This window comes from Citrus sinensis, chromosome 8 (genome assembly GCF_022201045.2).
Source record: "Citrus sinensis cultivar Valencia sweet orange chromosome 8, DVS_A1.0, whole genome shotgun sequence".
Classification (NCBI taxonomy): domain Eukaryota; kingdom Viridiplantae; phylum Streptophyta; class Magnoliopsida; order Sapindales; family Rutaceae; genus Citrus; species Citrus sinensis.
Genome location: NC_068563.1, coordinates 13,107,774 through 13,121,168, shown reverse-complemented (window position 1 = coordinate 13,121,168; position 13,395 = coordinate 13,107,774). Strand labels below are relative to the sequence as shown.

Genomic DNA, 13,395 nt, shown 5'->3' with positions numbered 1-13,395 from the left:
CCTATAAATGGTGATTTGTTTACTGCACATTTTGAAGTACAAATGTACTTGGTTTGGGTAATTATTCCCATTGAACATTTTGATTAGAAAAAAAAAAGGTAGCTAATTAATTATCTACGACATGCCTAAAGCATAGTAAACCACTTAATTCAAAAAATAATATTCCACAGAAAAGAAAAATGAAAAGTCAAGATCTTGTAATTGTGAATGATCAAGATATAAGTGAAATTGCTCCTTTAGAGCAAAAGGTCACTAATGAGACTTATGTTTTTGCAGTGACAGAGCCTACTGAAGATGCAAATACCCTATATACGAGTCAGGCCCTTGATGTGTCTAAAAGTAAGGAAAGATCCACAAATTTTGCTCATATATAGAAAGTATAGAATTGTAAATAAACAATCATCGATGTTGTCTTTGCATTTACAGTACCCACTGATTTAATAAATGATTATATTAAACCGCAATCCACTGATAAATGTAGGCTGAGACAAGATTAGCCCAAATAAGAATAAGCATGTTAGATATAAATGGGTATTTGTTTGGAAACATAAATAAATAATAAGGTCATTAGATATAAAGCACGAATCATTGCAGAAGTTTCTCACAAAGACCTAGTATTAACTATGGGGAGACATATTCACTAGTAATGTGTACAGTTACATTCCAATTCTTGATTAGTTTTGCTATGTGTGAGAGGCTTGATGTGCGTCATACGAATGTGATGACAGCTTATTTGTAAGGATCATTGGATACTAATATATTTATGAAAATCCCTAAAGAATTCAAAATGATTGAAGTATCTTAGTCACCACATCGTAGCTTATTTTTTCAGCATAATTTGATTGATTCATAAAGATACCATTAGATTTGTGTTAGATCTACAACTAGAGACAGTATTTAGTTTTCCCCAAGTCTTTCATTTCAAAATCTATTTTCAAATAATCAGTGATATTTTTTACATCTTTTGGACTTCTAATTAAATTCATATCATCAACATAGATTGCAATAATAACAAATCCATTTTGAAATATTTTAATATGGATACCACAGTTGTCCAATCTCTTGATTCTAATCCTTTTTATCCTAAAGAGGATGACGATCAGGTGCTCAGTCCTGATGTACCATATTTGAATACCACTAGTGCTTTGATGTGTTTAGCCCAATGTACTAGACTGAATATAACTTTTTCAATAAACTTGTTAGCAAGATTTAGTTCTAAACTAACTAGACAACATTATAATTGTGTCAAGCATATTTTTTATTATCTTCGTGGAACTATTAACCTAAAGCCCGGCCCGCAAGAGGTGGATCTAAAAATTGTAAAGCCCACATATGTTGGGCCTAGACAAGGGCTTAACAAAAAAGCTCAGACTTGGCACCGGTTTAACAAAAAAGCCCGGACATGGCCCGAGCTTTTTATGAATAAAAAATAAATTTAATTTAAATAAAAAAGAAAAAAACTCAAAATATTAAATTAGTTTAATTTTTTATATTAGTATTTATTATTTTATTAGGTTGTATTACTAATATTTTATGTATTGAACTATTATTCTATTATTATTAGATGATTATCTTTAATTTAAATATTTTTTCTTAATTTAAAAAATATTTTATAATTAATTTAAAAAGCCCAGGCCCGTTTGGGCAGACTTTTGAAGGGCCTGGACTTTGTTTAAATGATGTGGGCTTGGGCTTCGAAAACCCGGTCCAAGCCCGTAAATTGCTATCCCTATACTTAATCTTGTTAGGAAAATTGAATGGGATAAAAACCCAAGCAAAGGAAACAAAATTTAACCAATCATAAAATAGTGTTGGACGTGCTTCAAAACTACCTTATTAAAAATCTTTGCAATAAAGTACAATACACATACATCCAGTTTAGCTGTAGAAATTCTTCTTTTGGAAGATTGCACGCACTCCCCCTGATAAGTTCCCCCAGTGGGTGTTTCCCTGATGATTAATTTGCTAACCTATTCAAACAACGTATTGCTGATGCCATAAACTATTTTCTCAAGTCTTGATGTGCGTAGAGCTTTAGGGACTATATTCGCAAAATTATTTATAGAACATATATGTTTGGTATCAAAATATATTTTGTTATTTCTTTTTTGATATATCCTCCTCTGAGTTGAGCAAAGCAAGTAGCATTTTTTCATATGTTACTGTTGGGAAGTTTTGGAGATAATTTATATGTGTTCTAAATGTGATGAATGATAGACCACAACCATAATCATTCTCAATTTGCTTCATGTAGTGCAATGATTTCAGAGTAATTTGAGCGTGTAGCTACAAGAGTCTGCTTCATAGATTTTTAAAAAATTATTGTACCTGTGTAAGTAAAAATATATTTCGTTTATGAACAAGCTTTATTAAGATTTGATAAATAACTTGCATCAACATAACCAACAAGAACTAAAATTTTCATTAGTTATTATAACAAAAGCGGGCCTGGGCCGGTGCAGGTTTTTTTACCACTCCTAATTAAGTACTATTATCGTGAAGTAGTGATGGAGTGTTATAATTATTTATTTTGTTCCCCCCCCCCCCCCCACCCACTTTATTATTTATTATTTATTGCGTAATTATTTTATTAATAATGAATTACAAACCCCGTGTCATGCAACAGACAGAACTTCAGTTATGATCTGAAGTTCTGATCTTCCACCTGTTACACATAAGTGGTCGGTCGACCATGGCTATAAATAGACAAGCTCATTTTGTGAATGTTGCATCCGTTGCTTTTAATAAGAAATAATAATATACCTAAAAACATATTCATTCAATTTATTTTAATAAGCTTTGATTTTTTGTTCAAATTTATAAGCCTGCCTTCATTTATTTTCCATACTTTCCTTTATTTACAATTTTTTTTTCAAACTCACCTTTTTCGGGTTTAATCAGTGTTTAGTTACCAAACAGCAAACACGGGATGTGGCCCACTTTTATTATTTCGTTATATTGTGAATATACGCACTCTAGTCCTGACAATTTGTTTGTTCAGTTACTTGGGATATTTTGTATCTTCTCCGCCGTCGCAAGAAATGGCTCTGGCCACGACCACCTCGTCTCTTCTCTCCTCAAAATCTTTGATGCACCATCGGCGCTCTCTGCTGCCATCATCCGGCAGATCAGTCACAGCCCTCAAACCCATCTCAGCCGTTCATTCAACTGACCCGGCAAATACAAAAACAGTCTCAACAAAATGGACCCCCGACAGCTGGAGGAACAAGAAGGCTCTTCAGATTCCGGAATATCCGAACAAGGCCGAACTGGACTCTGTCCTCGACACTCTCTCGAGTTTCCCTCCGATTGTGTTCGCTGGAGAGTCAAGAAAACTTGAAGACAGACTCGGACAGGCCGCCCTTGGGAACGCTTTCTTGCTTATGGGTGGAGATTGTGCTGAGAGTTTCAAAGAATTCAATGCCAACAACATTCGTGACACCTTTCGTGTTCTTCTTCAGATGAGTGTCGTCCTCATGTTTGGCGGCCAAATGCCTGTTATCAAGGTGATAAATCTTCTGATAAAGTTTTTAATTAAATGATTTATTTTATTATTTCGGTTTGTTTGTTTGTTTAACAATAATGATACAAAACAAACTCTTTAATAAATCTGGTGTTTGTTATGTCACTTCAGTCTGTATAAAGATTTAGTTACCTTAGCATTAATCTTGTTTGAGTAAAACAATGCAAGCAAAAAGAATTGCATTTTTTGTACTGTTATTGTGTAATTTATGGATATAAGACAGTATATGAATTTGAAGGTGGAAATTTTAATGATATTGTGATAACAATTTATGAACTTTTGTTTGTTTATTTGTTTAACAATCATAATTGAGAACAAATTCTTTAATTAAGTTGTTTCATCTGACTGATATTGTTATGATGCTTCAATTTGTACAAAGATTTTGTGACTTTGACTTTACTCTTTTTTTAAAAAGCAAAACTATGCAATTAAAAGAATGTATTTGTTCCTCTGTCATTGTGTAATTTTTTTGAATAAAAGAGAGTATACAAATTCGAAGGTGGAAATTCAGATGATGAGAGAGATCAAACTCTTTAATAAATCATGCTGGTCATCTGGTGTTTTCATCCAAGCACTATTGTTATGTTCTACTGTTTTCATCCAAGACAGTATATGAAAATAAAGATAGAATTCTTAGTGATTTTATGATGTGAGTGTGAGTATATAGGTGGGGAGAATGGCGGGTCAATTTGCAAAGCCGAGGTCAGATCCATTTGAAGAGAAAAATGGAGTGAAGCTGCCGAGTTACAGAGGTGATAATGTGAATGGTGATGCATTTGATCCACAATCAAGAATTCCAGACCCCCATAGAATGATTAGAGCCTATAGCCAATCTGTGGCAACTTTGAATCTCTTAAGGGCATTTGCCACGGGAGGTTATGCAGCTATGCAGAGAGTGGCCCATTGGAATCTTGATTTCACAGATCACAGCGAACAAGGGGATAGGTATGTCTTTACCTTCTTAGAAATTCTATGTATTAAGAATGTCCTTTGCATATAGGCTTAGTTTATCAAGTTTTAATAATTTGATTCTCTTTTCCCGCATCACCTTGAATTGAGGAATCTTATCACATCTGCAGCTGATATATATTTGACAAGTGATAACATTGTATGAATTGTGGTAAAAATTTTGATTTGTACTTTGTAGGAGGACAATAAATTGAGTCCATGCAATCTGCTTCATTGTAAATTATTTGAGAGGCAATTTTCTTTTTTTTTACAACTAACTTTTCAAGCCATAGACATTGAAATTCTGAAAGGAGAACAAACGCACATTCAGTTTAATATTTCAGTGGCTCCTTTGTGAAGTTATTAAAAAGAGAGAGAGCACCGCAAACAAAATGGTTCAATATTTTACTGGCATCTCCTAATTCTATTTTCCCCAGCTTTTTAATTGATTCTTGTTTTTAAATTAATTAAATATTTATTGTATAACATTGTACTGAAATTCATCTCTAAGGACCATCATTATCAAAGTTCAGTTTGGCCACTAAAATTTGATACTTGATAGATATTTTATTTCTTTTTGGGACCATTAAAGATTTGAAGACGGGAGTTATTTTCTCTCCCTCCTCGTACTTTCTGTAGGGAGGGAAGAGAAGCAAATATAGAACGCAAAATTGGTATCACTAGTTTACACTTTTCAAGTGGTTTCTTCCAATCACACATACTGGATTATTAATTTTAGTTGGCCTGAGGAGAAAAGCACTGAGTTCCATCTTTCATTTTTCCATCATCTCTCTCAAATAGCGAACAAACAACCCTAGTCTATCATTTCTTTTCCGTCTCCCTTATCAATCGTGTCTCTTCTCCTTTTGACCAGCCATACTCCTACGTGAGATTCTATTTTCATCCTTTGAACAGTTATCATGCTTCATCATTATGTTATGCTTAAGAGAAGCATAAGTACAAACAAATGTTTAGGCAGGCTGCTTTGCCTTTAAAAACTCTTCCTTTTTTCCTTTTTCAGAATTCAAAAGTCTTTTTTAGAAATGGAAATATTTTGACAATCTAGAGAAGGTTGAACTGTATAATTTTTGTTGTAATGCTTGTTGGTGTGGTTGAATAGGTACCAGGAACTGGCTAATCGAGTTGATGAGGCCATTGGATTTATGGCTGCTGCAGGACTCACAGCCAACCACCCAATCATGACTTCAACAGAGTTTTGGACATCTCATGAGTGTTTGCTCCTGCCTTATGAACAAGCTCTCACTAGGGAGGACTCAACTTCTGGGCTTTACTATGACTGCTCTGCTCACATGGTTTGGGTTGGGGAACGCACCCGCCAACTCGATGGTGCTCATGTTGAGTTCTTGAGAGGAGTTGCAAATCCTCTTGGCATCAAGGTGCTGTTATCTTTCTTATAATTATTATGTTGTTTTCTCTTGCAATTTCCATTTTGCCTGGTCGTGTGAACTAAGCTAAGTAATTTTTAGCTATGTTTGTTTTGCAATATTTTCTGAACTGGGTTGTCTGTATTATTTCCAAGTGATTGTATATTGCATTTGTGTCCATCTACGTGCGTTTTTGTTATGAAATTAACTTGGTTAGTAATTGTCTACGTTTTATGATTAAACCATTATATTGTGATGCAGGTAAGCAATAAGATGGATCCAAAAGAGCTAGTTAGACTCATAGTTATCCTAAACCCCAAGAACAAGCCTGGCAGAATAACAGTGATTGTAAGAATGGGAGCTGAGAACATGAGGGTTAAGCTTCCCCATCTGATCAGGGCAGTCCGTAATGCTGGTCAAATTGTCACTTGGGTTAGTGACCCCATGCACGGCAACACCATCAAGGCCCCTTCTGGACTCAAAACCCGCTCCTTCGATGCAATAAGGGTATGTTTTCTTATATATTCTGACTTTTCTACGCTTGCTTTACAAACTTGGTTGGCTGGTCCTCTTGCCATTGAATTTTGAAAATCCTGCAGGAGTGCCTAATGCTCATGATACAAATCATAATTCCTGCTTGTACTCCATGCATGTCTCCCAGATCAGCTGGCTGAGTTTCATTTTGGATATCAATGTGAACCTTGAAGTGTCTCTTGAGAGGTCTTTGATAAATCATTATGTATTTGGCTCCCTGGATTCATGTGATCTTTTAGCTGGCTCGTTTATGACTCTACTACGATGGCATGTCTGAGTAGGGCCACAACCACTTATTGCTTAATGGTTAATTTGGTAGGGTGAGTCAGTGTCATGCAAAATTTGATCCCTGGATCAAGTTGTCTTCACTATGGAACAATTTGGAGACCGGTAGTTGTGTTTCTCCATCCAGACTTGGGACTGAATTAGTAGCTTCTAAAATACGTTTCATCTGAACTCTTCCTTGGTTATTCTTCTTAAATCAAGCAGTAATATTGATGGCTTCCTTATTGTCTGTGTTGATAGGCTGAGGTGAGAGCCTTCTTTGATGTGCATGATCAAGAAGGAAGCTACCCTGCAGGAGTTCATTTGGAGATGACAGGGCAGAACGTGACAGAGTGCGTAGGAGGCTCTCGAACAATAACCTATGATGATTTGAGCTCACGCTACCACACCCACTGTGACCCAAGACTCAATGCTTCTCAGTCTCTAGAGCTTGCCTTCATTATTGCCGAGCGGTTAAGAAAAAGGAGGCTCCATTCACCATAGTCCTTGGCCTCTGTTGGAGTAGAAAGCTTTCCCCATTTCTAGAGTGCTATGCATATAGATGGTCCAAGCAAATGGTCGGAGCATTTATGTGTCTGCAAAATATCCGCGTTGGAATGATAGAAAAATATTGTGCTTTTAGTTACAGTTGTAGTCTGAGAAAATGTGGAAGATACAACTCTGGTTACTACGGAATAGTTGATGGTATGTTTCTCTCTCTCTCTCTCTCTCCCTCTCTCTCTCTCTCTCTCTCTCTCTCTCTCTCTATATATATATATATATATATATATATATTTTTTTTTTTTTATATATATACACACACATACCGGAAGCGGTTTTTGTATGTTTGAGAAGAATGGTAATGCTTCTTTTATTGGTTGTTTGTGATAGAACTTCTATTTAACTACGTAAATGCAGTTTTTTATCTGATCAGGGCTGAGTTGAAGATCGTCATTATGAGCAGTTTACAAGTTGATTTTTCTAGGTGGCATACCATGTTTTAAGCCGTGACAGTTTTACAAATGTTTTTTATTGTTCATGCCATTGTTGCCTCTTTTGAGTTAGTTTGCTAAAGTAAAATGTGCTTGTCAGATTCTTGCTAGATTTTTTTTTTTTTTTTGAAGTCCCTTCGCCAACGGTCCTCCCTGGTCCCTTCATTGGGGCTGCAATATACAACAATTGGAGAGATCTTAGCCCGCCTGTCAGAAGGTTTTATGCCGCATTAACACCAAATGAAATTGCATGATAAAAATGATTGTCAGGTTGATTTTTATTGGGCCGGATTTTAATGGGTCAATCTATTAAAATTTGTTGGAAATTATTTTTAGGAGGTTTAAAAATAAATTTAAAATGTTAAAAATTAATTTTAGAATTTGGTAAATTTTTTAGAATTTGTTTTTGACAAAATTATTTTATTTTACAATAAATTTTAAAAACTAAGGAAATAGTAGCTTTTTAAGATTTAATTTTGACAATTAATATTATACTTAATATAAATTTATACTTAATACAATTATGTATATAGATATATTATAAAAATTCAAAATAATTTTATTTATTAAGAAATAAAATCATTAAATTTAAAGAGATTATTAGCATTGTTAATTATATTGATATAACAAAATTAAGAATATTAAATATTCATTTTAGTTATCAATTATTATACAATCACAATCAAAATTATTTTATATATTTGCTTATAAATATGTAAATAAATTTTATTCATTATTATCTCCAATTTAGTGTTTACATTTTTATAGCAATTTAATAGTAAAATTTACTAAATATATTACACCGCTTTTAAATTTTGTTGCACTTTTATAAATAATTTTTACCAAACATTTAATTGTTTTTATTTACTTTCGGTTATTTCTATAGCAAACTAAAAATGATTATTTAAAAGTTGAAGTATTACCAAACTAGCCTTGAAACCATTCCTAAAGAGTAGATTTTGGGTTTAATATCAAAAACTCGTTTCATCATTACACATTAACATTTAGTATTAATAATTTATTAAATTCTATAACTTAAATTATAATTTAAAGAAAAATTAAATTGACTACTTATGTAAAATTATAACTAACTCTAAATTTCCTAAGTACTCATTATAAAATTTATACGTATCACTGTACATTTGCATCTTTGCATATAATGCAGTTCTCTTTTCATTTTTTTTTTCCTCCTAAGATTTTAATCAATGATATTGGTGTTTGGAATTAGATAGTTGATTTTTTGTACATTATTTGATGATGTTAAATATAAAGAATATTAATATTATCTTTTGTTTAGTATTATATTCTTAAAGAGCTTTGTTTTACAAATTGTTATTTTAATTTTAAACTAAAGATATGTATAATACAAAAGTAGCAGGTTAAATGGATTGGTTTAGTTATCACAATAATGATAATGAATGAGTTTAGGTTCACCCATTAAGTTAATAGGTGGGTTCGAGATGTGTAATTTAGCACGGCAAGATAAGAACACGATACAAAACTGTTTAAACATAACCCATTGGTAGCTTATTGCTAACTATTTACATACAATACAATTTATTATTTACGTACAATACAATTTATTGCAATGTTAGAACTTTTTTTTTAACTAAAAATGATTCAATTTCAAACATTAAATTGGTCTAGGCATTTTTTTAATTCAACATTAAAAAATTATTACAAAAATATATTTTACATTAAATTGGTCTAGGCATTTTTTTTAATGGAGTTAACTGAAAAATAGGGGCTGGTGAGATATACAGTAAAACCTCTATATAGTCATATTGTCAGGACTAGAAAATTTATTCTTATAAAGAGGTTATAACTCAATAGAGGTGTATTACAAAAATTATTGTCTTTACTTAATTATCCTTAATGCAAGTGATTTAGAAGTAAATTATGTCATGTATTAATAAATTAATAAGTGAGTCAAATTTAATGTATAGACATTAATAAATTAATTATTTTATTGACCAATTATTAAGTGTCTATGCTAACCAATTAATACATACTCGCAAGTTGAAAGATGTGGCTACAACTTTAAAGAACAAATTATTGTCACAAGCAACTTTAAAAATATATTTTGTTCTATCTTAATTATTTCATGTAACATGACATATATTTTTGAAATATTATTACTATATGGAAGTAAGTTTATTAAGACGAAACATACAAAAAATATAACTTATTATAATGTAGAGTTTATTCCTAATTATAACTAGTCCCAAGTTGGGACCACAATTTTTTATTACTATCAAGAGGTTATTCATATTTGGAGGTTCTAATGTAAAAAGAGATCAAATATTATCACTCCCAATTAAATTATAAGGATGGATACCGAGGGATGGCAAACCCATCCAACCTAACAAACATAATCAAATCTAATCCAACCCAATTAATGACTGAATTGGGCTGAATTCATTAACAAGAATCCTAATAAGTTAACCTAACCCAAGAATAATCAAAATCATAGAGAAAGTAATATTAAAAGTCAATTGTAAAACCCTAACTCATAAAACCTAATTTTGAACCATTTTTATTCTTCAATAAAAGTGACTTTTTTCAATTTCTTTCTATTAAACCTAACTTTGGTTAAATTCTCTAAACTAAAAATCAAGACTCAAACTCGAATTTTCACTAAAAGTAAGTTAATAAATATTTGAACATTATATCATATTGTTTATCAATAAATGTTGCGTATAATGGATAATACTTAATGTTATGATGAGAATTGATATGTTTTTTTTTACTATTTGAAATTGATTTTATGAACCTAATATTTTAAAAAAAAACTCATATGTTCAATTTTTTAATTTTTAATTTTTAATTTTAATCAATCCAATTAACCTCCCAATCCAATCTAATGATATAAGGGTTGTATTGGTCTGAGATAGAAATGTTTATTTAGTTGGATTGTGTTGATTTTTTTCTCAAATTAATCAATAATGGGTTGGATTGGGTTTTGACAAACCCAATTCAACCCAATAAATGCTCATCCCTAATAAATAAAGAAATGTAGGATATGAAATAGGTAAAATAAATATATTATTTAGATTTATTGGAATTTCGGTTAAATTCATACATTTTCAAGATTCAGATGAACAGATAAACAAACACTAAGGGCTTTTTTATTAAACGTCTAAATTCTAAAATTTTATTAATTTTAAACTTTTTTTTAAAATTTGTTTGTTGGTTTCTATAATTTATATTTAATTTTCAAACATTTACATGTGAATTTAAAAAAAGAAGGTGAACTTTTGTGACTTTTATCTAAATGAAAAATAATTTTTTTATATTCTAAAAGTGTCTCTATTCAATATACTTATTTATTGTAAAACTTAATTCTCTTTTTTTGTTTTGACTTAGATGGACATAAATGTTACATAATAATGTTTAAGATATTTTTAATTTACCCAAAAAAATGCGGCTTATATTTAGATATTAAAAAAAGAAAACAAAAACAAACATGTCAATATGTTATTAAACATTTGTATTCTGACCCATTTAGATTTCAATCAAATTGAAACCTATTCAAATTTCAAACTAAGAACTTCCTAAGCTTAATGTCTTCATCTATCCATCTGGTTAAACACAGACATAATAAAGTTCAATCAATATATACATTTCTCACTTATGTTGCGTATACTTACCGGATTAGGGAATTGGAATCCGGAATCTAAATCATCGACAACGTTTACTTTGCAAAATAGAGTCAGGAATTAGAATCGGAATCGTGGGGCTCACCACAATTTGGGAATAAGGGTCTCCTATTCCCGGGGAATTGAGAATGAGTCTCCTATTTCATGGATTGACCATTTTGCCGTCCTCTAAAATTAAAATACCCTCTTTGTCCTAATTTATAATTAATTAATATGTTAATATAATTAATTAATTAATTAATATGTTAATATAATTAATTAATTAATTAATATGTTAATATAATTAATTAATTAATTAATATGTTAATATAATTAATTAATTAATTAATATGTTAATATAATTAATTAATTAATATATTATATTAATATATTAATTAATTATATTAATATATTATTGTGAATAATATATTAATAATTATAATCCTTGAATATAAATTAAAAAAACTAAAAAATTTTATTTTTATTTTTATTATTATTATTATTATTATTATTATTATGACAAGAATAATAATAAAAGTCACAAATGTTGATGATGATGATGATGGTTATTATTATAATTAATTAAGGGCATTTTAGTAATTTGAAACAATTCAACTTATTTCGATTCTGATTCTAAGATAAAATAAACACATCAATGGAATTTCAGTCCATTCTCATTCTAATTCTTGCAAGTCAAGTAAACAACTTATTCTGATTCTCATTCTCCATTTTCATTCCAGCTCATTTTGATTCCAACCCATTCATATTACGGCTCATTCTGATTACTGACAAGTAAACGCAACATTAATTAATTGTGTCAAGAAAATTAAGTACAAATGATTTCACCTTACCTGATATGATAATTAAACATTAAACTAGGGGAGCTCAAAATCCAATACAATTTGATCAATCCATCTAATCTGCGAAAATCTGATCTGTAAAAATCTGATTTATGGATTGATGGATTGGATTGGATTGAAATTTTGAAAATCCGCAGTCGGTGAATTGAATATGGATTTACTTTTATAAATCTGCAAAAATCCACAAATCTACAAAAAAATAATAACATATATTTATTTAATTAAAAAAATAAAACTTCTAAATGTGGCATTACTACTTACTAATAAATAGGTACATTAACACCATATATATCTTATCCGATAATAATGTATAATAAACATAATTGAATAATTGAATAATTAAATAAACAAATATATCTTTCTAAATATTTAATTTTTATAATTTTAGTTAATTTTCATGTATTGATTTAAATGAATGAGATTTTTTTTCACTGTATTATATTTTGAAATTTTGAATGTATTATTCTAACTTTATTTAAACAATTAATTTATTTAAATCTTATTCAATTTTGAATTTGATCATCAGTAAAATTATTTTTATATTAGATTTTTTTATTTAATTAGTTAGTAGAGTGAACAGGATTAAAAATTTTTAATCCGCAAACCAATCCGTAAAAATAGTGGATTGGATATGGATTAAGTCAAATCCGCAGACATATAGATTGGATTTGCATTGAATTCGTCAATCTATGGATTGGATTGGATTGAACATTTACAATCCACAAAATGATGGATTGGATATGGATTGATGTCTAATCCGCAAAATCTAATCCGTGAACACCTTACATTAAACTGTATAAAACCCTCGCATCTCTATGGTTAAACTATATTTTAGATCAATTCTTCTATTTGAATTTTATAAAATAAGAAGAAGAAGAAGAAGATTTAAAATCTTAGATTTAATTCATTTGAACTCTCTCATGCTGCACTTGTTGGGAAAATATGCTCTTTAAAAGCATATGTGTTTATTTAATTGTAATAAATATTTTTTCTGATTAATAAAATTAATGAGGTATTTTATTCAAATATCTTAATTGCATTAATATTTTGATCAAAGTCCATTTAATCATATTACATGTATTTATATTATCACCATGTGGATTCACAGAAGATATAAATATAAGTTATCTTATGATTAAATAAATTTAGTTCTCAGTTGATAAATAAAGTTGGGTACTTTATTTAGGTATAGACTGTAATGAATTCATTGAATGATTTATCTTAATCATGTATGAATTTATTAATGTAGTA

The 13,395-nt window shown here is 30.2% G+C and overlaps 1 protein-coding gene across 1 annotated transcript; it reads left to right on the top strand.

Moving 5' to 3' along the window:
* Positions 1-2,973: 2,973 nt before the first annotated feature.
* Positions 2,974-7,594, top strand: LOC102625514 (phospho-2-dehydro-3-deoxyheptonate aldolase 2, chloroplastic-like). The gene is made up of 5 exons (XM_006492568.4): positions 2,974-3,506; positions 4,191-4,468; positions 5,592-5,868; positions 6,118-6,363; positions 6,916-7,594. The coding sequence occupies exons 1-5, from the start codon at positions 3,042-3,044 to the stop codon at positions 7,156-7,158; spliced, it is 1,509 nt and encodes a 502-aa protein (XP_006492631.2). The 5' UTR covers positions 2,974-3,041; the 3' UTR covers positions 7,159-7,594.
* The last annotated feature ends 5,801 nt before the right edge of the window (positions 7,595-13,395 follow it).

What these genes read in the sequence shown, in the direction of transcription:
- LOC102625514 (XM_006492568.4), top strand. Translation starts at nt 3,042, where the DNA reads ATGGCTCTGGCCACGACCACCTCGTCTCTTCTCTCCTCAAAATCTTTG. An exon ending in GCCAAATGCCTGTTATCAAG is followed by an intron (nt 3,507 to 4,190) that starts GTGATAAATCTT and finishes GTGAGTATATAG; the next exon opens with GTGGGGAGAATGGCGGGTCA. An exon ending in GCTCCTTCGATGCAATAAGG is followed by an intron (nt 6,364 to 6,915) that starts GTATGTTTTCTT and finishes CTGTGTTGATAG; the next exon opens with GCTGAGGTGAGAGCCTTCTT.